General features: G+C 40.3%; 1 protein-coding gene across 3 annotated transcripts; it reads right to left on the bottom strand.

Moving 5' to 3' along the window:
- Positions 1-727: 727 nt before the first annotated feature.
- Positions 728-24,477, bottom strand: SLTM (SAFB like transcription modulator). 3 transcript variants are annotated; one of them, XM_058811303.1, is made up of 21 exons: positions 24,284-24,477; positions 23,574-23,661; positions 16,956-17,020; positions 16,472-16,657; positions 15,967-16,014; positions 14,949-14,976; positions 13,146-13,614; positions 12,536-12,585; positions 10,273-10,391; positions 8,528-8,677; positions 8,325-8,434; positions 8,077-8,237; positions 7,668-7,759; positions 7,276-7,439; positions 6,010-6,178; positions 5,297-5,421; positions 4,617-4,784; positions 3,555-3,869; positions 3,011-3,161; positions 1,702-1,859; positions 728-1,379 (listed from the first exon to the last, which is right to left on the bottom strand). In XM_058811303.1, exons 1-21 carry the CDS (start codon positions 24,464-24,466, stop codon positions 1,271-1,273), a joined length of 3,108 nt encoding a protein of 1,035 aa, XP_058667286.1. In that variant the 5' UTR covers positions 24,467-24,477; the 3' UTR covers positions 728-1,270. The 3 variants fall into 3 exon arrangements, with proteins under 3 accessions (XP_058667286.1, XP_058667287.1, XP_058667288.1); XM_058811304.1 differs by having other exon boundaries at positions 3,011-3,149; XM_058811305.1 differs by having other exon boundaries at positions 8,158-8,237.

Below are 24,477 nucleotides of genomic sequence, written 5' to 3'. Positions count from 1 at the left end.
AGTTCTTCCACACAGCAAGCAGAAATCAGCATCTTCTTACTGTCTCATGCCTTAAAAAATGTAACTGAAATCCTTCTTTCACAGGCAATCTGGATCAGAACCTTTCCAGCTCTTATTCAAGGACTATTTCCTAAGCTCTTCTGTTCTGCTAGGAGTGCCCTGTTATTTGGGCAACCATCCAGCACCCAGCTTTTCCAAGAGGGATTCATTACTTTTCTCCCTTGCTGAACAGCAGAGTTGTGGCTGTACCCTTACCCTGGCTGGGTGCTGAATGAGTCCTGGCCTGGCTGCCTGGCATTTCTCTTTGGGCCTGGTTTAACACAGGCTCTTCCATGCTGACCCAATCCAAAAGGTTAACAAGATGCAGCCTTCTGCTCAGGGCTGCATCAGGAGCAGCTGCAGGAGTCCCCAAGCCCTGCAAGGAATTTGTGGTTTCTGATGTCAAACCCCAGCTGCTTCAAACTTCCACAGACCTTTGCTAAACACAAAGAGCAAACTAAAATTGTTTCTTTGGGCCTTGCTTAAGTATTTTGCTATTTTTTGGTTCTAATCTTTCTTCTGTGAGCAAATGTGCTTCTGTTGACACTGTTACTGTCAATTCACTAAGTGAAGGAGACAAGTCTTAGTTAGAACCTAATGCACCCATGCTTTGATTTGCTATGCGAACATGTCTGTTTAATTCTGCCTGCCTTCCCCAAAGACTGCTTTAAAGACTTACTAGAAGCTATACAGAATATGAAGGTTTATTTCAAAAGAATACATTTGCAAGAATACACATAAATGCACTCAATGTAACAGTACCTTCTGCAAAAATAGGTTACATAATACCCAGTAATGAAGGAACAAATCTTATTTCTCTACAAATTAGAAAGCAGAGATAATAGTCCGGACAACCTTCAAAATGGAGGTTATTGTGGATGTTGTGAGAAGTAGCTAACCTTAAAGCATGACACCAGAGAGCTAATGTTGGCAAATCAAACTACTAGCACACAGCTGCAAACTATCCTTTTGTACAGAATTAACAAATATTTTGGTTCCAATGTCTTTTTACACAGCTCTAGTGCCTCAGGGAAAATGCTTATCAAAGATACACAAAAACTATCCAAAATTACAACGTAACTATGAAAATGCCTCCAAAATTGAGAGGAAAATAATCATGTTAAATTAAAAAAATTTAACCAGGATTTCCAGACAAGATTTCCTGTTCTTAATCAGAGAAAGTTTACAAGAAATTTCAATAAGTTATCTTGAAACCAAACAGCTGTAGATCTTAGAATCTTCGTGGAGGTCCACCTTTAAATGGCTTAAATCCTGAGCCACTTCCCCTCTGCATGGAATTGCCTGTGATCTGTACAACTCTATTAATGGGTGAAGAGTTACTGGAAACAGAAGTTTTAAAAAAAAGTGTTATGATACATACCTAAACTCCTGGTGCACAGGTAATAACATTCTTATATCTCCTATCAACTGTTAAACTGTAAGTCTCAAAAGAGACTTGAAAACATGCAGGAGAAGAGACTTGGCAAGAAGTCCCTCCGTGCTGTGCTGCACACCTGGGGAGCCCTATGCTGGCTGGGCAGGTGGGGCTGGGGCTGTGCCAGGGGGTCACCCTGCCGCTCCCCACACTGCTGCACCTCCTAAGGACACCACAGCCTGCAGGGGGCTCAGTAGGGGATGGAGAGGAAGGAGTGCTTTCTGTACCTTGTATGTGGGGCCATCATGCCCCCTCCTCCACGGCCATCTCCCATTCTCCTTGTGTCATGGTAGCCACTTCCTTGAGAACTAGGTCCATGCCACTCTTTCCTTGGTCCAGCTTCACGACTGTGGCGTTCTACGACGTGTCTGTCCTCGTTGTAGTGCTGGGGAGGAAGGGACACAACATCATTCTCACAAAGAAAGGACTGTTTCACCTACAAGGAACAGGCTGTCAACAAAGATACGCTTACAGCTGATAGAATGAACACAAGTCTTTCAAGATTTCAGTCCACAGGCTGCTCACACATGTTTACAATATTCCTGTGACTTCTAGGTAACAAACTTAATGACAATTGTGTGGGTATGCAGTGAGTGAGGTTCCACAAACACATACTTTACTTCCAATTCTGCCCTGAACTCATTATCACTGGCATAAAACTCAGGAAGGAGAACATTAATGTCACAGACACATTTTATGAAAAATCCTTTCCTTAGGATTTTCTCTCCTGAGAAGCTGAGAGGCCTCTGGAACAAAATGTAAACAATGGTTATCTGCTGCTGTGGAATGCAACAGGTGGGTCTGTGATTGGTCTCATGTGGTTGTTTCTAATCAATGGCCAATCACAGCCCAGCTGGCTCAGACTCTATCTCAGACACAAGCCTTTGTTATTCATTCCTTCTTTTTCTATTCTTAGCTAGCCTTCTGATGAAATCCTTTCTTCTATTCTTTTAGTATAGTTTTCATATATATCATAAAATAATAAATCAAGCCTTCTGAAACAGAGTCAGATCCTCGTCTCTTCTCTCATCCTAAGACCCCTGTGAACACTGTCACACATTAATACTTTTTAAATACTTCAGGAGTTACCAGCAGGAGTGAGTTAATCTGTAGTCTTTAAAAACAAGTCTTGCAGAAGGATTTTCACTTAGTATCACGTTACAAATTACAATTACAAACTGCACTGAAAATAGCAGGCAGTGAGACTGTATGGTTAAAACCCTGAAAAGGTGACAACAAATTCTCAAAAGCTTCATCACCTACTCTCTCAGGTATTGTTCAAAAGAATAATGAACAATATGCAGGTTATCATAAAGATAACAAAGTTATCTTTACGACAACATAAAGATGCCAGACAAGAAGAATAGGGTAATTTTTGCATGATTAAAAAAGAGCCTTTAACAAAAAGAAAACTAATTTGAAAATAGGCAGAATGCTTGTGAATCATTTTGATGATGTTATATGGTCATTTTTCCAGCATGAGCCTGCATTTTCCAGCCTCTCCTTCACAGACACAAACACAAGAAGGTGACTCACTTGTCCTCCACCTCTGTCTCCCATCACGCCCCGTTCTCCTTCCCTGCCCCCGTAGCCAGAGGCGCTGCTGCGGCTCCCGGGCGGCGCTCCCCTCACGTGGCCGGACACTTCCCTTCCCGACCGCTCCGGCCGCTCACCTCTGTAAAAATTGCTTTCATCAAAATTTGGGTTTCAGTATAGTTGAACTGGTACCAAATCACAGCACATATAGACAGCAGAGATTCCTGTGGTTCCTAGCAACCTGCAGTGACTTAGAAACATTCCTTTAAATCTGTGTGGCTTTTTAAATAATTCAAGCTCACATGCTACTTGTTTATACCTGCATTCTACACAAAAGCCTCCTTAACTCTGTGTTGCTACTCATGATTAAAACAGACTGCTGGAAATCAGCAATCAGTTCCTAGATGAGATTTAGCATTTGATACCCTACAATGCTTTTCTTTAGGAGGAGAGGGTCTATTCTCTCTTTACACACTAATTCTTGAGGAATTATGGATGAACTCTACAAGAACCACTACTTTCTCTGGTCAGTCAGCACATTTACCTGCCATCCCGTTTGTCTGTGCTGATGCCTCCCTCGCCCTTCCAGTTGGTTTGCCGGGGTGGGTTGGAGGCGGTTTCTCTGGGGTGTCGGCCGTGAGGGATGTCTGGTCTGTCGTGAATGATCACCGTCCTCCTCTCATCCCTGTCTCCCCGCACCTCGCGCCTGTCCGTGTCCCGCAGTTCGCTTCTTGCCTGTGGTGGTTCATTTCTTCTGGACTCACTGAAGGTCTTGGGGTATCTCTCAAAGCCTGGCTCTTCCCTTCGTGCTGTTGGGCGAGTCTTTTTTGCCTCACCTTGATTTACAAAACGATCTCGCCTAAGTTGTTAAAGTAGGAAAGAGTCATTTGCTTGTTTCCCATTTTCACCTTTCTCTGCACATGTAAGCACATGCATCATCTTTGTATTAGTTCTTTGTGGAACAGAACTATTATATATGTGGAACAGAAATCCTTCCCACCCAAAACTGTATTTATTTCTACAATTGTAATTTTGAGCTTGAGTTCTAACAGCCAGTTAAACATTTCTTTATGCATTTATTTGTTTCTATTTTGGTCAGTGTAATTTAAGCAACTACAGAGCCGCCTTTTTGCCCACTGAGGAATGCTCTATTTCTCAAGTCAGAATTGTATTTACAATTCTAGTACACTGCAATCTAAAAGCAGAATTCCAGAAGGTACAATTATGTGGTCTTAGCTTTACTAGTGATTACTGGAACCATGACATTCCATCTGGAACCAGCATTTATTGCACAGTAAATTACACAGGTAATCCACGGGAACTTGTATTTAAATGTGAAAGAGGAAGGAATAATTGCAAAAATACTTTTGAAATGTCTCACAAAAAAAGCCACCAGGTAGCTAATTTAAAGTCCTCAGAGAAAAGCAGATTAGAGTCCATTATAAAAGTAGCCAGTCCTGAAGACAAGAAATGTCAAGACAGTACTGCAATTCTATTATATCAGAACTGTGTGAAGCCTTTAGCACCACATTCAGTTTTTAACAGTCAGGAGTGAAATCCACAGAGATGCTGGCACACAAGTACCTGCTCCATTATTTAAACTTACCTATCAAAAGAAGATGATGGAACAGAACCTTCTGGATATCGGCCTCGTTCTCTGTGATCAAAGTCATTGAACCTGTTCTGCTGGCGGCTGTAATCTGAGCCATGGCCAAAACGTGCATCTGTATCAAGAGCCATCTTCTTACTCTCGTTCCAGTAAGGATCATCTCTCCTTTAGCCAAAACAAAGGAACCCTCATCAGTCACAGGTAGCCAAATCAAGGCCTAATATGCAGAAAATTGTTGAGAGTCAGTTGTCTATTTTAGGAGATGCTCATTTGACCTTTGGAAAGCCACTGAAAGGTAGACTCTTTACAGAGTAGTAGACAAAATCATTTAAGAAAACACCCAAAACTAACCATCCATTTAGCAGAAATATGAATTCTTAAAGTAGAAGTTTCAACCATTAAGGCAGAACAGCTTTTCTCAGCAAATGCTCTAGATTGTGGCTTTTTGCCCACACAATAAGAATTAATTCATGGGATGCTTCTCTAATTTCAAAGCTCCCTCTGACAGATAAGGCGTGTTTCATGTTTGTCATAAACTAATGCCAAACCAAACAAATACCAGAAATCCAGTTCTTTTGTGAAGACTACCTGCTTCAGGTCCAAATGCATTTTCAAATCTGATACAGGGTTTGCAGCTCTTTTTATTATGCACTGCAAATGACCAGTTTGAAAATTACCTGTGATCTACATCCCGTGGCCGTTTCAAAGAATTCCTCTTCTCCTGCTCATAGCGGAGCTGCTGCTGCTGCCGCCGCAGCTCCTCCCTCTCCCGCGCGATTCGCTCCGCTTCTTTCCGACGCTCCTGCCACCAAAGGAACAAAAACAGAGCAGCTCTTTACTAGAGATACACAGAGAACAGTTAGCAAGGATCCAAACATAGCCCTTGTCAGTTTTCTGCTGAAAGTTATCTGATAAAATTCATCCTTGGGTAGCATCTAAGATTAAAGAGCACAGGGAAAATTTCTCTAAAAAAGTAGACAACAGGTCTGAATATGCTGTTGGCTGTTACACAGAAATGTCTCCAGGTAATTTCTTGTATTACTACTGTACTTATTGGCCAGAAACACTTCTTGAAGTTTGCAGTGGTATTCTATAGGAAAAATCCAGTCAAATTATGGAAGAGTGGTATAGACAAAGTGATCTATTGTACTTCATGTTTAGAGACTGACTTGTAAAGCTGCTACAGTAGCGAGCATTTTACATCAAATTACTCCCAAGCAAACAAGATGAAGATTCCCGTTGTTGTACAATGTGAATTATGTAATGTTTGGCTGGCTTTTAGGAAACAAAAAGGACTGGGTAGAAGAGTGAAGAGCAAAATTCCCTGCAAGGGCAAACTGGGCCATGCTCCAAAGAGCTCCTGCCCAGTCCAGAGTACAGCTCTGCCCACCTGTTCAATCCGAACACGCTCTCTCTCCAATCGCTCCCGTTCCATCCTCTCCCTCTCCAGCTTCTGCCTCTCAATTTCCAGTCTCTCCCTTTCCCTCTGCAGGCACTCTTCTCGCTCGTGCATTATCCGGATCCGCTCTCGCTCGCGCCGCTCCGCAATTTCTCTTCGCCTGAAGAAAAAAAAAGAGGGAGCAGAAATTCATCTGAAAAATTTTGTCATCCAAAACTAACATCACCTTAGATATAGTCATTCAAAAGTTAATTCAGAGTAAGCTCTTCACAGAAATCCTTGCACCACAAGTCTACTCCTTTTAGCCCCAAGTAGCCAAAGTGGTTTTAGCTTATCTACAGAACCATTAGCATTAACTGATAGGTAAAGTTATTTCAAGAATCATTTCTTGATGTATTTTATTCTTAATTTGGATTTCTCATTTGTCATGTGGCACACAGCAACAACAGTATTCAGTAGCCAAGAATATGATTTGATCTAAAAAATAAAAGCTATTTTAGCTCTTATCTTCAAGCTAACAAAACATTTACTTAGGGTTTTCTGTTCAAAAAATTAAGACAGACAGCCAATCATGATTACTGAGTTGCACTGGTGAGTTGACTCATGAACAGCTTCATTTTGCTTTCTCCTTTTCACCTCCCATAATACAGCCTAGAGGAAGCACAAAAGGCATTTTCTCCTTTAAGCTTTATGCTTGCTGGGAATTCCTTTGTTTAGGAACGGTTTCCCATTGTTTTGGGAAACCCAGCTAACAACACAGCTCATTTAACTGCTCTTTGCAAGCTTTTGGCCAGATGAAAACAGAATAACAGAACAGTGAAGCCATTTGGTCTTTCTATTTAAAGGGTCAAGATTGTATCAGGCTTGATTTGTCATTTAGACATATAACATTCTCAGTGTGAAAACAAACAAGCAAATACCAAACACTACTTTTAGCCCTGTCTCCTAGTGTACTTCTCACCTTTCCGAAAAGAAAACTGGCATGCAGTAATATTTATGAGATAGACCCCCCCACTGTAACAAACTCTAAGCTGTGTGTGTACATATACAGCTATTAAAAGATTACACAAAAATTTTGGAGTTTGTTAATTCCCATAAAGATACTGTTAGGTATCCTAGGTATCTATGTTAGATAGAGTGCCAGACTTTAACATCTGGTTAGAAGGCTTGACAGAATGCATTCTGATTAGGTTTCTAAATATAGTATCTGATCAATTAATGTATACAATAGCCTTTAGCAAAAAGTTGGGTTACTACCTTCGCAGTTCAACAGCTCGTCGTATCCTTTCCAACCGAACCATGTGTTCTCGCAATCTCTGTTCCTTCATCTTTTCAAAAGGCAAGATATCCTTTCTACCCCTGTATTCCCTGAATTTCACTTTCTCTTGAATAATACGCTCTTTGTTCCTCAATATCTGTGGCTATAGATAGAGATTACAATGGTTATTTCAGAAGTCTCATTCATTTAGGGAGATTTCTGGATGCTATGTTCAAGTATGATTAATGACTTAGCAATCCCAAAGCATACAAAGCTTCTATCTAAGCTTAACAGTTAGTGATAGTTTATTGACTCTTCAGTGCATATCAAATATCAATTGCAAGGCAGGATCAAATCAGGTAAGGATTGCATCAAATCTATAGATACTTACTTTATCAAACCTTCCCCTTCTAACTGTCCTAGTGTGGCCTTGGTCTCCTTTTGTTTGGTCTAAAACTACAACTTGACCTGGGCTTTTACCACCTAGTAAAGGGGGGAAACAAAAAAAAAAATAAAAGAAGGTTTAAAAACACACACACAGCTATGTCTATTTGCCTATTAAAAATTCTTCTTAGTGAAATTTCTAAATCTCTGAAGTGAACTGGTACTGGTAGGAGAAGCATACCAGCACATGCCTGTAATTAAATATTAGTATAAAGTATGGAAGTAATAAATGTGTTACTGGAGTCTAAAAAAGAACAGTTGTTTAACTGTCTGGTTTCCAGTAAGAGCAAGAACATGCCCCCAAGACAAGTCAGACACACAGATTCAACAGGAGGAAATATGGCTATATGGCATACTTATTCTTTTCTTTTCTTCAGTTTTTTTAGTGGATTCTTGATTAGGGCCACTTGTTCCATTATCACTCTTCTCATCTTTACCTTCTGTTTTCTTGGTTTCTTTACTTTCTTTTTTTTCAGATTTCTCTGATTTCTTTTCTTCTTTTTTGGTTGACGGAGTTCTTATTCGGAAAAAGAACACAAAAATCTAATGAGGGAAATTCAGCTTCGAGGATTTTCACAATTTCAGAAGATGTGAAATTGCTTACTTGCTGGCTTTGTCACTTGATGCAGTCTTCTTATCTCCTACGCTCCTACCCGAACTAGATTTCTCATCACTTTCCTTCTTCAACTCTTTTTTGGAGGGATCACCTTTCACCTATTTTTTTTTTTTTCAAAAGCAAATAGGTTAATACAGATTCTTGTCAAAGATGGTCTATTTTGGGTAAAGTCTTCATGGAATGAAACCTACTTTCTCCACAGAGATCTGCTGTCCGTGCAGCTCTGTGCGGTGCAGGTGTGCGATACACCGGGCCACTTCTGTGCTAGAGGACATTGTTACTATGCCATAGCATTTTGCCCCCGGGCTTCGTGCATTTGTGACCACCTTTGCACCAAGTACCTATGCAAACAGGAAGAATTCAGGTTCTAAGAGAGACATTTCTAAGGAAGGTATGGTATTGCAGTAAGATTTTTACCCTAGTATATAAGAAAACAAAACAAATTCAACCCAACCCACTCAATTCACCAACAACATAACTCCCACCCCGCTACAAAGATTGACTGACACTCCCAAATTCTCAAAAGCTTTGAGAACTTCATCCCAACTTGCACATTAAGGAATATTAATGCTTGCATCCTGTTTTGACCAGTCACCTCCTCATGCCCATTAACTAAATGCTACTCTTCCGTTATTGGCAAAATTCATTCACAGAAAAAGCACTGACCTGAATCTGATGGTTCATCTCTGACAGATTAACCCCCACAAAGAAAGTCAGCAGCTGCCAATTAATGGCAGGAAGGTATAAGCAGCATTATGTAGTGACTCAATAAGGGAGCCAACTCTTAAAGTCATCTAGCAAGTGTGCCAGTTAAGCCATTTTAGCAGTCAGCTCTGACATCTGCTTCTTGAGAAGGTATTAACCTTTGTGCTCCTCCTTGCTAGAATTTCCATGGCCACTGGAGCCAGTCTTTTTGCCATAGTCATGCTTTAAAGGCAACAATTTTATCTTTCTAGCTGCCATCAATTTTATCTTTTTAGCTGTCTAGACTGTCATGGTACAGTCATGAAATATTTCCCAATCAATTTTAAAACTGGGAAGCTACATAAATGTAAGTACCAACCAGCTTTACAGTGAAAACAGCCAAGTAAATGGAAGTTTCAACAAAATATACTCTCAGGTGTCCATACTTGTGAATGCATTAAATAATATCACCTACTAAATTCACTGGAAACATCAGATATGCCAAAATCAATACACATATTTGATAGTCACAGTGCTCAGGTTCTAACTAGTTCCCAAGATACAATAGTGCCATACCTGCACAGGCTTACACTAACACTACAAATTCAGAGTTATCAGCAACTTCTTTGGGAAAATGAGAACCCTGGGTTTAGAAGACTGCTTAGCTTTCAAGATTTCTACATTGTTCTATGGAATTTGTATGTTTCAATTAACCAAAATTGGGAAAAGAGACTTAATTTAGGCAGACTGTAAAAAAAAAAAAAAATCAAGTCATTGAAAGAGTTCCTAAAGCATCATACATTAAATATGACATCTTCTTACCAATTCTTCCCGTTCATAAGCCTTCAGAACACATTTTAGAAACAACCTCCCAAAGCAGGATGTTCTAGAAACACTATTTGTATTACAATTTTATCAGTTAGTACGCTATCTTGCACTCATGGTTACAGTTGCTACAAAGGAACATAGCCATCATTATTTTAAAAGCCAGTTCTGACCAGAACTTTCAAGTATTTGTGAAATTTCTTTTGTACTTATCTTACCTCCACAGGAAGAAAAATTTCTTATAAAATGAATAGATGGCTCTTCCTGTAAGCATACACTCTTACTGCTGCAATATGGGGTTTTAGATTGCACTGGTCAGACATTTCCTCTCAAACCCTTATTTAAATCAAGTATTAATTTCTGTAACTGAGTAGAGGAGGAGGAATAGACACATGCCACACACATGGTATCACAGCCCATAAAATACCTTTCCATATTTGCCAAAGAGATTTTTCAAGTCAGCAGCTTTTGTGTTGGAAGACAGTCCGCTAACCCAGAGGTTCCTAGTTGAACTTCCACTGCTACCACTAACACTGCTCGTGCTTCCTGCAACAAGTTTTACAAACAGCCAAAACATTAAGGAGACAAAGGTAACATGAATATTTTACTAAAGTGTTGCTGAAAAGAGAAACTTAGCCTGTTACCTCTAAGTAATTGTTTATCTGGTTACCTTTCTTGAAAAGATTTCTATAGAAAAAAAAAATATATGCTATAAGATTTCATTCATTTAACCAGGTATTGAGACCAACAGTTTGGTTAGCTTGTATTCAAAGGATAGAGACAGAAAAATAATACAAATCTTTGTTAAAGGCATGCTTTACTCCTCATCTGGGTATGTACATTTAGCTTCAATATCTGGCTCTTATCATTAGCTACCATCCATAAAAAGGGGTTTTTTGCACACAGTATTTCTTCTCCATCATGATGTCTGTACAGTGCTCAAGTTACCAGAGACAACAGAAAGGCAAATACAGGAGACTTGGATAATCCCAGCCTCCAGAATCATGTGATCAATTTCCACAACTTCAGAGTATTGGCTTCATCCAGAGCAGTTTTTTAAAAATACTACTGGATGTAGAACTAGATACAACCCACCAAAATTATTTCCCACATACTAAAGAAAATTCTAAATAAAAGCTGGAAAAACACTTTGTGACTTAAATACTCCCCTCACCCCATATATTAGGTATTTTTGCAACAACACAGCAGTAAGAACTCAAAAGATATTCATGTCATCTCATTCCCAGTATCTTTCAGCCCTCAGTCATGTAGCTCAGCTTGTTGTTTGCTGCTAAATAAATGAACTGCTTTGGGATATGTTAAAATGTAGCCAGTCCTACAGGCAAGACCAGAGCTAGTCTCCATCTTGACAGCTGGAAAATCTGGTGATATGCAGAGTTTTAAAAGGTAATTTAACCATCTTGAGAAGATAGTTTTGTTTCTTCAATGCATCAAGATTAACTGAACAAAAGGCAACATCCCAGTTACGATCATACTGAGGTTATCTTGATATTAGTTTAGATATATAAGGAAGAAATTCTTCCCTGTGGGCCGTGGCATGGGTTGCCCAGAGAAGCTGTGGCTGCCCCATCCCTGGACAAGGCTGGGAGCAACCTGGGATAGTGGAAGGTGTCCCTGCCCACAGCAGGGCATTGGAACGAGATGATCTTTACGGTCCCTTCCAACCCATAATACTCTGTGGTTCTGTGATACACTTAATCAATAAACACCATGAATCAGCCACTATCCTGGCTTTGGCTGTGTATATTAAGAAAACTATGATAGTAACTGTTGTAAGGCTATCACATATGCTACATAAATGAGGACACAGCAAATCTGCTTTCAGTTTCATTGTAAGCATCTACAGAAGACCCAATTATGTCTGCCACAAAAAATTTCCTCTCAAATCCATTTATCAGGTAAAGTTTCATTTGTTCCTTAGTGTTATGCCAGAAATTCTGACAAAGGTTTTTGGCAGAAAGGGAGTAGGTAAAATAAGGAGACACATGAGCTCACACAAATGCATCTCTTCAACCATGAAGCACCAGTATAACTGGTGACATTAATGTGCTCTTGAGCTCCACTCTTCAAATTTGTAATCACAACACAAGGTTTTATGGAAACAGGTGGAAACTCCAAGGCTCCAAGGTTCAAATTTAATACATTAAACAGCCACAAGTGCAATTTTGCAAGCTGGCATCTCAGCTATAGTACTTGTCTGAGACTTTAGTTTATTTAAAAATGAGTTAGAATTAAATTAGAATAGAATTAAATAAAAATGAGTTACAAACAAGACAAAAATTAATTGTCATTACATCTAAGTACTTGCAATTATTTTTTGCTTGTTTTGCTGTAAGTTACAGCGGACTTATCTGAAAATTATAGCTTCTCATCAAAACAAACACCTGGGAAATGTTAAATGAATTTGCTCCCAAAAGTATTTTGCAATAGAAGAACATATTTTCATCAAGTCTTTAGAATTAAGTATTTTTGATCTTATGACAAACCTGGCATAAAGAGAAACAAAATATATGGACACATACATATAGCAAATGCCTACTGTACCTCTAGCATAATTTACTAGAGATGGCTGAGTTAAATCATAGAAACCATTTTATTATGTGGCAAGCAATTTCTCAATCAGGAAAGCATTTAGTTCAAGAAATACTACTCTAATTCAGAATAGTTACCTTTATCATCCTTTGATGTTGTCTTGCTTTCTTTAGATTCCTTAGTAGAGCTAGAGAAGCAAATTAAAAAAATCAGAAGAAAGTTGAAACTACAGAATTTGGTGTTGCATTTTATACTACTAACACTAACAGACAAGTTAACATTTCAAAAAATAAAAATGAAAAAGGGCCAGACTGTATATTTGAACAAATGATTCCCTTATGGATTCTTGCACTGATTTTCCCCAAGATGCCTGAAGATCTAGATTTTCTGACAACTCTATTCAGTGGATATATGGCAATCTTCTCCAGATTTCAGGACGGGGACTTGACTTCATTTTGTGTTCTTAGAACTGATAGCTGTTCATTACCATCATCACAAGGACATTTAAAAAAATCGTCAATTTGAAAAAAATAAATAAATGCTGACAATTCGACAATGCAATCAGTAGGACATAGTGTCTATACGAAGATCTTGAATTTTAAAAAGTAACTTATGGCGGTCAAAAAACCTACAGGCAGGAGCATAGGATACTAATTATAAGATTCTTGCTGCTACCCCCTTAATGTAGAGTGATCTTATTGAATGCTGGTACTCAGTATCGTAAAGAACTGACATAGAAAAACAAACCTCTTTGCTTGACCAGAGGCCCCAGTAGACGAGGGACCTTTCTTCAAAGTATCCTTTTCTTTGTCTCCAGATTCTGCTTTCTTTGAACTTTCTCTGGCTTCCTTCTTGACGGGATCACCCTTCACGGAGTCTTCCTTCTTACCATCTTTATGGTTCTCAGTCACCTCATAGTCCTTGCTTTCCTTCTCCAGGCTCTGTGAAATGGTATCCTGCACATCCTTTGGCTTACTTGCTTCAGAATCTGTAATTTTCACATTTTTACCTGTTTCTAGGAGGTCATCACCATCAAAATCCAGAGTGATGGCATCTTCGGCCTGGATTGTAACCGATATGTTATCATCCTCAGCTTCTTTCACAGAGGGGTTAGCTTCCATCTCTTCATGAGCCGTGTGATCAGCCTCAGCTAGGCTTTCTTCTGAAGGAAGAGGTTTAGATACTTCTTGTGTACCATCACCAGAACCTGCTTTATCTAAGAGGATTTAACAGGAATAAATATGGCAAAACAAGAAGTTTAAACAATTTCATATGCATAAGCTAGAATAGGACCTAGAAAATACAAAGCCAGTTATTAGCACTGATGGAAGGTTAGAAAAAAACACAAGGTGTATTAACACAAATATAAATCCTTTACCCAGGATCACTTATTCTTCATGGCAAAACACATTTTCTAGAGACAAATACCAAAACATTAGGAGGGAGAATACGGTTCCATCCTGGAGATACCCGTTCTTCATAAGAAGTATCCATTTTCCAGTTTAGGATTGAGCATACCAGAAGAACATAGTTGCTTTGGATGTTCACAGTTTGATTTAATCTGTCTTTGAATCTTCCTGGTTCCAGAACTTCTAGCCTTCCCAAATCCGAAAGAATCACAGTCTTGGAGAATTCCAGCCAGTCTTCCATGCCGGTGTTCGCTGCTCCTTTCCTTCCCAAGCAGTTGCTTGGCAGTCAAGTGAGTTGTACAAGGCTGCTGCAGAACATGGATGGGTGAGCCTTAATCCAGAGTTCGTAGACAAATGGTCTCAGTCTTCATCCACTGGAAAGATTTTCCATCTCAGTCCCACAGAGACATCTCCATCTTCTTGGATTTGCACAGGTGAGACACTTCGGCCACGGGGTCCCTCGTAACACGGAGTCTGTAGTTTTATCCTGTAGCTTCAGTAATGTGTTCATTCCATCTTGTGGCAAGTGATGGTGTCCCATGTCCTTTCGAGTCCACAAAATGTAGAATCCTTATGACTTCTGTCCAGGAAGTCTGTTTGCCCAAATGCATTATGTTCCTTCTATAGTTTCACTAATGAGCACAGCATAAAAAATGGTGCCACTCCACAGGTTTGCAAACACCTGTTTTACCATCCTATGTACAAGTGGTATTTCTAAGTGACAGTAAGCCAAGCATATGATGGTCCATACATTTGTGGGGTGCTCAACTTCAGTGTGAGAGTGCAGCATTTCACTCAACATCAGTTACTGCAGTGCAAGTTGGAGCTTTGGCATCAACACTTACCGTGCATTAAAATCAGTCCTTGAATACTATGGCTTTTATTAAGAATCATAGTATTGCAACTAGATTATACATCCACCACAGTAACTGATAATACTGTAATCAACTCTTAAGAGTAAATAACTCTTAGGAGTGAAATAAACTGACTGCAGTGATTCCAGGTGCTGAGCTCAATGAGGAGACAACTGATACTTAGTGCTGGAGATAAGCCTAGTATTAGTAGAGATTGAATGTTACAAGAGAAAGTTGCCTGCTCTACCAGAGTAAAACCTCTGAACTCTATTAAACTTTAGACATACCTTTCTCATTTTCTTCATCTTCCCCATCCTGCAAGAAAAGGAAGTCAACACTAAATGTCTCCTATTTTTAAACTTCAGCAGAACAATTTGTATTTTTCATAACATTTCTATTGTATGAACGCAAATACTGAAATGAAAACTGTTTCCAAAGATTGTCCAGGAACCAAACTTGTGCACCTCCCTTGTCAAATCACTAAAAAATGTTATGAAACTTCTTTATGAAATAACTTGGCATTTATCTGCAACGCTTGCAGTCTGCAGTTGATTGGGACATGCAGTTCTTGTCTTACCCCCTCAACTCAATGGGACATTTCTAAACTATTCCATGTCTTACCAAAGCCTTCAGAATGGATGCCAAGCTGCTGATTACTGCTTTCAGAGAAATGCAAGCAGTCCATTAGCTTTAAAAGCTGAAGAGAGAAGTCAGAAACTAGGCAGCCTCCCTGCAGTAACTACTTTAAAATGAAACTCTGATTTTGATGGGTATTTACTTATTTCTCATTAGCTTTACAGAGCAAGAGATGCTGTATGAGATGTCACTTTCCAGACATCAGTTCCATGGAACTCAGAATCAATTTCTGAGCTTAGAGATATCTGATATTAGTATTAACACCAAAAAGCATCCCTAAACAACCATGCCCCATTCCACACTCCCCACAGGGCAAACTTCTACATAAAACAGAAGTTGTAAACTCCTGTACAGGCTGTACAACAGCATCTGGCATAGCCCTCTGATAAGTTTTTAAGGGAGTGTGAAACATATTCTTTGTGAAGTCTATGCACTGAATACTCCTAAACTGTAGACATGAATTGTGTCTTTAAATAGGTCTACTTAGCTGGTATCACAATAATCTGCATTACTAAACATTTGAATGAAAGCTTCCCATACAGTGTACCTTCACAGTCTTACATCATCTGACTCTAAAATGCATGCTGGAACAGAAAAACCAGTATAAAGTGATCTTTTCTAACTAAAAAGACGTGAAAATCAGCTTAAGAGAATTGATATAGAACTCACATGGACAGCTGGAAAAGTGTAATCTTCTATGTCTGGACCTTCATTTTCCTATAGAAATAGAAAAGGGACAAGATAGGCAAACTATTTACAAGACACTCAAACATTCAGGGGGTCAAGAGATTCCATTAGATCACTAAACATTTAAGTGGATACACACTCAACAATGTGAACATCCGTGAGCAGTTCTCCTGATGTAAAGGATCTGAACACTGAACTGAAAGGCACAAGTCACTGCCAGTACAAGGGAAAAGGATCCCTTAGGAGCTAACTCTGGATGGACTCTGGCAGAATTTTAACAATCAGTGCCACATTTGTTTCAGGACTATTCAAATACAAATCAAGGCAAATAGAAAGAAAATATTAAAGTAGAGTAAAAAGAAAAAACCCTATCTTTTAGAGTTAAGCAAGACAAACTGAAAAACTAGTTCTGACTTCCTAGTAAAAAACACTAAGGAAAAAATGTAAGTTTTGCTGATAAAAGTTCATGTAAAATATAGCCAAGTACCTGACTTTCAGAATCCTTCTCCACATCTTCTGTTGTCTCCACTGGCTCCGGGTCATGGTATCTTTTCTTTTCTGAAGATGGTAGTTCTTTAGAATTCAAGTTCTCATCTTCAACAGATTCTTTGAAGTCTTTCAATTCATCATTTCCATCTTGATCACTTGCATCTTGAGTCTCCAATTCACTTTCCTTTTGGTGTGAACACAAATACTTAATATAACTAAAAGTATTAGCTTTGTCTAAAAAAATCACTGCTAGAATCAGTGTTTCACTGCTGAATCCGTGTCTCACGTGCACAATAAAATTCATACCATGTTTTAAAAACCCCCCAGCTTCATACCCTTAGGCATCACACTGAATGCAGTAAAAACAAAGCTCCAAACTTCCACATAAATTACCACAAAGAAAATGGAAGCTTTTTCATTAACTGAAGTCAAACACTGACTTTAAATACAAAATGGGAAAAGTTTTTACATACTTTTATTACCTTGACAAAGGAGTCCTCTTCCACTGAAGCATCACCAGTCAATTCATCAGCTTCCTGCTTTTTACCTGAAATGATGGGATATGCTGAGGCTAGACCTGCTATGCAGAGCACACTTTTAATACTGATTCTGTGTTTAGCCTTACTTTATTATTCTCTACTTGTTGTAGTTTAGCTGGATTGTTCACTATAATACAGCCCTCCAAAAACTGAGTAATTTTTAAGATAAGGAAATAAAATGTCAGCTGAGTGAGAATGAACAATCAATTCTGTTCAATAAACAAGTGGTTACATTCAAGTTAGTGATCTTAATACCTATCCTTCTACTTTGAGTGCTAATGGAATTCAGGAGAACACTAAACTAGAAACTAAACATTTCCAGAATTACTGAGGTTAACTAGACATGACTTTGGAAAGGTCTTGCTTTAGAGGGTAACTAACATCACTGAGAAATTAGGTTAGAATGAACCTCTAAAGGTCATCCAGCCCACCCAACTGCCTGCTGAAAATCACAGTGGAGTTCCAAGGACAACAGAATGTCTCAGGGCTTTATTTAGCTGCATCTTTGAATATCCACAAGCATGGCAATTACAAGCCTCTCCAAGCCACCTTTTTCAGTAGAGGATGAAGTGAGGCAGAAGAATTGAGTAGGTGCAGCACTTATGCTCTCTACATATGCTTTACTGTATTAAGGCCTGTGCCATTGAGGAATTCTGCTCTTCCAGCACAGGCACACTTTTCTCTATCAGAGATGTCTCTGTGGGGGTGATGACTAGACACAGCTCCCTTTGAAACCCACTGCATTTCCTTATTCTGGAAAACAAGACCCAAGAACACTAGACAGAAACATCTCCACACAAACACAGCCTTTGAAGAACATTCTGTCTCTTTGATTCAGTCTATCAAAGATTAGCCTATGCAACAGTTTTCAGTAGCACAAGGTACAAAAGCAGCTCTGTTAGGAAGTGTCTTTAGTGTATCTTCTACTGAAACTCAGTGTCAATTCAAGTGCAAATGAGATGGCAGTCATAATTTGCACTTAATGCTTCATTTTTGGCATAGAATCTTCCCTCCTCCCTTCAACCTCTAATGAATGGCTAAACCAACTTTATAGTTATTCCAAAGGGATATAAAAGAAAACCATAAGGCAAAGTTCAACACAGTATGGACATCTCTGTTAGCTGAAATATTCAATTTTTACAGCCATTAATTTCTGTGGTCTTTCATATGCAGTCCTTAAATGCACTTCAAAGCTGGACAGTCCTGAACTACAGGGCAAGAAGCAACACTATTGTTTTGGGTTTGCTTGGATTCCAGTTGCTTTTACTCACTTCCCTGAAAGGCAGCACTCTGACCATACTCCTAGAAAAAGCACATTGCTGTTTTCAGCACAGGCACACACCGATCTTCAGGAAAAGGCACAGGGCAGAAGCTATTTCTGTGACTGCAAAACATGAGATTTAAACTTTCAAATCTAAAGTCGGTGTCACTGATTTTATTTCACTTCAAACAAACAAAAAACCCCCAAACCCACAGAAAGTCCAGTTTTGTACTTGTAATGCAATAGATTTGTTGAGATTTTGGTGCAAATAGCCCCCTGCACAGGTATGCTAAGGGAAGCCAGCTCTTCTCAGGAAGAGGACTTCCACTGGAAAGGACAGTTTCTGATGTGCACCACAGCTGATGCCTGAAACAAAGACTAACTCAAATTTTGTGCTAGCTTTTTAGCATTCTGTGATAGAATCTACAGATCCCAGATACCTTCAACATAAACAAAAAGCAATGAGAAACAGCAAGGATTTCTACACACACTCCTGCTTTCTGTTTTACCCTCTCACATTTCAGTTTGTTTGTTAAACCTGAAAGACCAAGTTTTTCCTGCATCCCATCTCCAGCTAAGCATTCACAGAGACAGGCAGGCACACAGGGCAGATGCCCAACACATTTGGCAACTCTCTAGCATAGACTATCATGAAAGCTATTTAAATAATTTAAATCATTTTGCCTGAGGAGGTATGGCTGGTGGACTAGAAGTGAGACTTTATAGGGAACAGAAAAGAAAACCAAACCAATGGCAAAGCTACCTTAATTATCCCCACCATTATGCAACAGCAGCTAGAGAACTGTGATTTATTGACTGCTCCTCATCAAGAGCAAGTTACAGCAGTCAGTAATGAAGCTATTTTATTTGCTGCTAGATGAAGTAATGATTTCATTAGCCCTTCTATACTATGCCTGTTGTCTTTGTAGCAAGTCCCATTCACCCTGAGTACCAGAGGTATTCCAAGGCAGAACCAGACCTGAACAATGACCTTCACTTTTCAGCTGCAAGCCAGAAAGTGGTCTCTGTTTGCTCTCCCTCTCAAGTTCTGTGCTTCAGGTTACTTTGCTGCAGTTAGAGTTACACTACGCCACTCAAAAGTGGCATTTCAAGGTTCTGACACAGTTTTCAGATGTTGGTACAGTAACTTGCCAAAAAGCCAGCATCCACAAAAAATTCAACAGTTGTCTGACTGTCATTTACAGTGGGCTGCTTAAAGGCAAACTTGGCTCTTAAATTCTCATAACTAAAATCAGATTGCAACACACACCTTGCAGAAAATGACTGCTGCTCTGAACTTACTGGAGACCAGTGCTGACCTGATTGAAGGGTAAGTTAATACACAGAGCCAGAGCAGCTGAGCCTTCTGCAGACAAGAGGCACAGCTGGTCTCCAGTCACACAAGCTGTCAACACCCAAGTTTCTGTACAGGTTTATCCAAGCAGTGGCTGTTGAAAGTGTCAGTGTGTATGCAGCATTCACCACAGATCTGGGTGCTTAACAACACAAATACTCATTTACCTTGCAGTGATGGCACTGCTTTACAAGCCATGCTCAATCCCTTTTCTGGCAACAGCAATTGCTACACACCATAAAATTGCAACAGACTCTTGCACAGAGAACAAATATTCTCCTTATAAGTAAGCAGAAGAATTATAACATCTTTGTTGGTTTTACATTATGCAGATTTAGCTTTCATTTCATTTATAAGCCTTACAGTAGCACAAGATTATTCTACCTATTCATGGTCCTCCATGTGAGAAATTCAGGCTGTTTATAGAATTATAGAAGAGTGTATTCTGGACAACTCTTGAACTAGGTATTTGCATCCCAGGCAGAAGCAGAGTGACACATACTTATCAGAAAATTTTGGAAGAATTAGTATTTGTATTTCTTCTGGTATTCCTGCTGAAACTCCCAACAGGGTTCTGTCACACTAATGCTAAAGATTCACCAAAAACATGGGATAAGAGGGAAAGAGGAGATAAATCCTTACAATGGAATAAGCCTTCTATAGCATTAAGAGGTCTAGTGCAACTTGAAAAGTATCATTTTCCGCAATATTAACAAAAGTAAACAATCCTTTTCTAATTCTGAAATGGTACCATGAAGTACAGGAACATTTAAGTCTTCTGCTGTGTCTAAAAAGTACAGTTCTTAGGCATTCATTGTTTTTAGAAAGAAAGGTCTGCGAAAACCAAGTGTACAACTTAGTTTACTTTGTTTTGTTCTTATATTTAAGTAACTAAACAGTTTTAATATAGAAGTCAAAGTTATTTGTGCAACAGTACCAGCCAGCCACTGTCAGCTGTCAGCTTTTGATCCAAGAAACAGTACTGTCAAACTGGAAATTCAGTCGCAAACTAGAGAGGGACTTAAGACACAGACTAACAGGATTATAACTGGCCTCAGAAACTTGCAGAGCAGCAAATAAACATCTTTGCTCACATTAATTCTCCAAAGTTAAATATTATCAGCCTAAAATCTGTTCTTCACCCACACTAATTCCAGAACTCATCTGGAAAGTAGCTTTCAATTACCAACTGTAATATTTCAATATCCAACAGCATTTTTGACTGCAGATCCTTCAAAGGAGCATTCATATCAGAAACATTAGAAAAATATTTCATAGTAGTAGTAAGGTAACTTCCTCTAGATACCAGACTAGGCAGCAGAATGGTCAGGCTTGAAAGGATAAGCTTTTTCCAAAAACGGTCATCTTTTTATAAAAAGAAATTCCTCCATAGCTACTAAATGCTAGGGTGGAGACACAGCTGAGGCACTTAAAAAAGGAACACTTGACATTTGTTCCTTTCAAACTTTAATTGGCAAAACAAGTGATCTTACCTATATACCTGAATAATCTCCTGATTAGCTGCTCTGCAGTTCTCTACCCTAATTATTTAATAAAAGTAGCACCTGGAAAAAGTGTTAAAGTTCTACTAACTTTGCATGAGGATTCATCAAGGATTCTTGCTGGATTACAGAATCCTTCTGCAAGCATTTTTTAAGTTGGATGAAATAAAGTCCCACTCTTAATCTTTTGAGTATTGTCCTCCCTTTTAGTAAACATTACAAGAAAAAAAAAAAAAAAAACAACAACAACCAAGGAAACAAATGTGTCATTCCCTCCCCAATACACACACCCAATCCCACTCTAGTTTGGCCTGTATAAATATTCCAGACCAGGCTGTTGTAACACAGTGCTAGGGAGTCAGAATCACACTTTTGCCACAGACCTCAAGAGCTCCAGTAAAACTGGTTAGAGAACACTTTCACATCTAAACCCTACAGGCACCAGACACACTCAGTGACTTTCTGGAAGGACAACCTCCTTCCTTCCCTCCCACTGGCCTCCCCTTCTGGCTGCTCTGAGGTTTAATCACCACTTCCACTCCCTGGCCCTTCCTGAAGATGTATCTTCCTTGTAAATGAGTACCTAATACTCCTACTCTCCCTTGTACAGCAATAACAGCACAAGGAAAGATACTACAGAACCAGTAATGTCATTAATTTTACTGCTGTCCAGCAGTAAAATAATTAAAGACCCATCAGTATTAGTCTGAAGCTGTAGGGTGGGGGGACAACAAGCACTAGCAAAAAGGCCTGGATCAATCTGTCAGCAAAATCAGTAAAGAGGAAAAACACCTCACAGTGAGTAGTTAAAAATCAAACCCTATATAATTTCACACAGTTAGAAATAAACCAATACCATAAAAAAATACTTCCCCTAAACAAAACAATGAAATTTTTCATGCTCTACCACGAACTTGCCGTGCTTTTGGCACAAAATTTGTTCATAAGACTTTTGCAATCTAAAAAGTAATGAGGAGAAACTCCTGAGCTTGCAAAGTGAACTGATAAGAACTTCACAAACTGTGTTTTCCTTTGAGGTTTACCAAGATCACACATGCATCAGGATCTGGGGCACAGGAGAGGTGGCAGGAAGAGCCACTGCAGCCCTGCCCCAGGCAGCAGCACTGCTTGGCAAACTACCTCTGCAGAAACAAAACAGCCTCACTGCCCAAGAAACCAGTTCAAGAACATGATGCATATCATGATATTAGTTTGGAGACTAGGAGGATAAAAAGCAGCAGATAAGGGAAGTGTTTGCCACAGCAGAACATGGAGCCATTGAGATCTGCATGAAAAACTGTGGAAGAGTTTCCTTATTTAGCTTCCATGTAGTTATCTTAATCAGCAGCTACCTTTCTAAAGCAGGGAATAAAGTAATGGCATAGAAAAAAAAAATGAAACCACATTTGAAAATTTACTTCCTTTCACTTCTCTAATGCGTGAAAAGTGCAAGAAGTTATTCAAACTTTCTAAGCAGACAGATTTTCTTCCTAATTTCACCATTCACAGCACCAGACTGACTGAATAATCATTTTCACCACAAAACTCAGCCCATGACAAGAGACAGTGCTATAAGACTGTTCAGGCCCCTGTAGCACATGTGTGAACATTCTTAGTGTGTCTGTTCAATGAAAAATGCTGTGCATGAAGCAGACCGGTCCTTTCCCAGTACTAACAGATCACAGATGCTCCCAGAACAACTGAAAACACAAACACAAACTAAAATCCCCCTACTCCAAACTCACAAAACAGTATTTAAATTCTCAGGCAAAAGAAAACAGAGATGAAAAATCTGGAAAAAATCACTGCCAAACAGATCAGCACAAAATCTAAATATTAATGTCTCATAAGAGAAACACTAAAATCTCCTAATTAGACATTCCACTGTGAAGCTTCAACACCTATTCAGAAAATTAATGTTTATAAACCCTGTCTTCAGTAGAGAGCATGCTAACACACCCACTCTACACAGCCCTCTTCAGGGAGTGACCCCCTACCACATATTGCTGTGCCCTCATCTCCAGCCAAGTGAGCACCTGCTGATGGCTGAAGAGCCTCTGCTGTCACACAGATCCTTGTGGCCAGGACTCACCTGGAGCACGTCATGTTCAGGATGTCTGAGCACAGCACACACCAAACCCCTCCCAGCTCACCTACAGCACACACAGCACAGCTCTCCAGGAGCTGGGGGCACTACAGCCACTACATCAGAACACACATCTCTTAATCCAGTCAATTTCCATCTATATTTCTCTAGCATCCCCATACACTGTCTACATACAGTTACTGACAACAGACATGCAAGGCAAAGGACTTCTGATATGACAGAAGCTATAAACAGTAAAGTCACAACTACACCCAAAATATACGCCAGTCCTTCTTTAAGATGATACATGCAAAAAAAAAACTGTCTAAGAATATGAAGTATATCAACAGATCCTAACCTTTGCCTTTAGTTGGCTTCTTGGTGGGTGTGTCAGCTGAAACACTTATTTCAATATTATCTGGATCACCACCTTCCTCTTCAATAGCCTAAATGAGAAAAAAAAAATAGTTTTTAATGGCTTTCCGTGGAAAGCTGGACAGGTTGACTTCAGCAGAAGTCTGTAAGCCAAACAGTTCTTTCGGCATCTCAAGAATATTTAGCAGAACACTCTGCGTTAAAGCTGGAGAAGAGCAAGGGAACAGTAAGGATGAAGGCAGAGAGTTTCAGCTGTTAAAATGACACTTTGGAAGGACAGCTTATCAAGGACCCGCACGCTTCTCTTTGGAAACGTAACACCAGAAGGCCACACCGCCATCCGTAATGGCACTAAGGGCAGCGGGGAGCACGGCCACCCTTCAGCCGCAGCCCGCCCCGGGGCTGGCCGCCGAGCGCTGGGCGGGCCGCCAGGCCGCGGGCGAGCTCCAACAGCCGGCCCGGGCAGCTCCGCCGGCCGGGACACCGCGCCCAGCCCGGCCCGGAGCGGCCGCACAGCGCCGGGGGTTCGGCGGGGCGGACCCCGGCCCGGGCACCGGCGGCGCGGCGGGGCCGGGTCCCGCCCCCCGCACCGGGCCAGCGGCAGGGCCGCCGGCGCCCCGCCCCCGGAGCCGGAGCCGGGCGGCAACAGCGGCCGCCGGGGCGGGCCGGGCCGGGCCTGCGCCCGCCGCTCACCTGCTTGAGCCGGGCGATGAGCACCGTCTTCACGCCGGTGATGTCCAGGTTGCGCCGCTTGAGCTCCGACTTGAGGTCGATGACGCGCAGGTCGCTGATCCTCTTGCTCTCGGTGGGCGGCGCCCCGGGAGCCGCGGGAGCCCCCGCAGCGGCGGCGGCGGGAGCGGAGGCGGCGGCGGCCATTTTAGAGCGGG

This window comes from Ammospiza caudacuta, chromosome 10 (genome assembly GCF_027887145.1).
Source record: "Ammospiza caudacuta isolate bAmmCau1 chromosome 10, bAmmCau1.pri, whole genome shotgun sequence".
Classification (NCBI taxonomy): domain Eukaryota; kingdom Metazoa; phylum Chordata; class Aves; order Passeriformes; family Passerellidae; genus Ammospiza; species Ammospiza caudacuta.
Note: the sequence above shows the minus strand (reverse complement) of the source record. Positions and strands in the feature narration are given on the sequence as shown.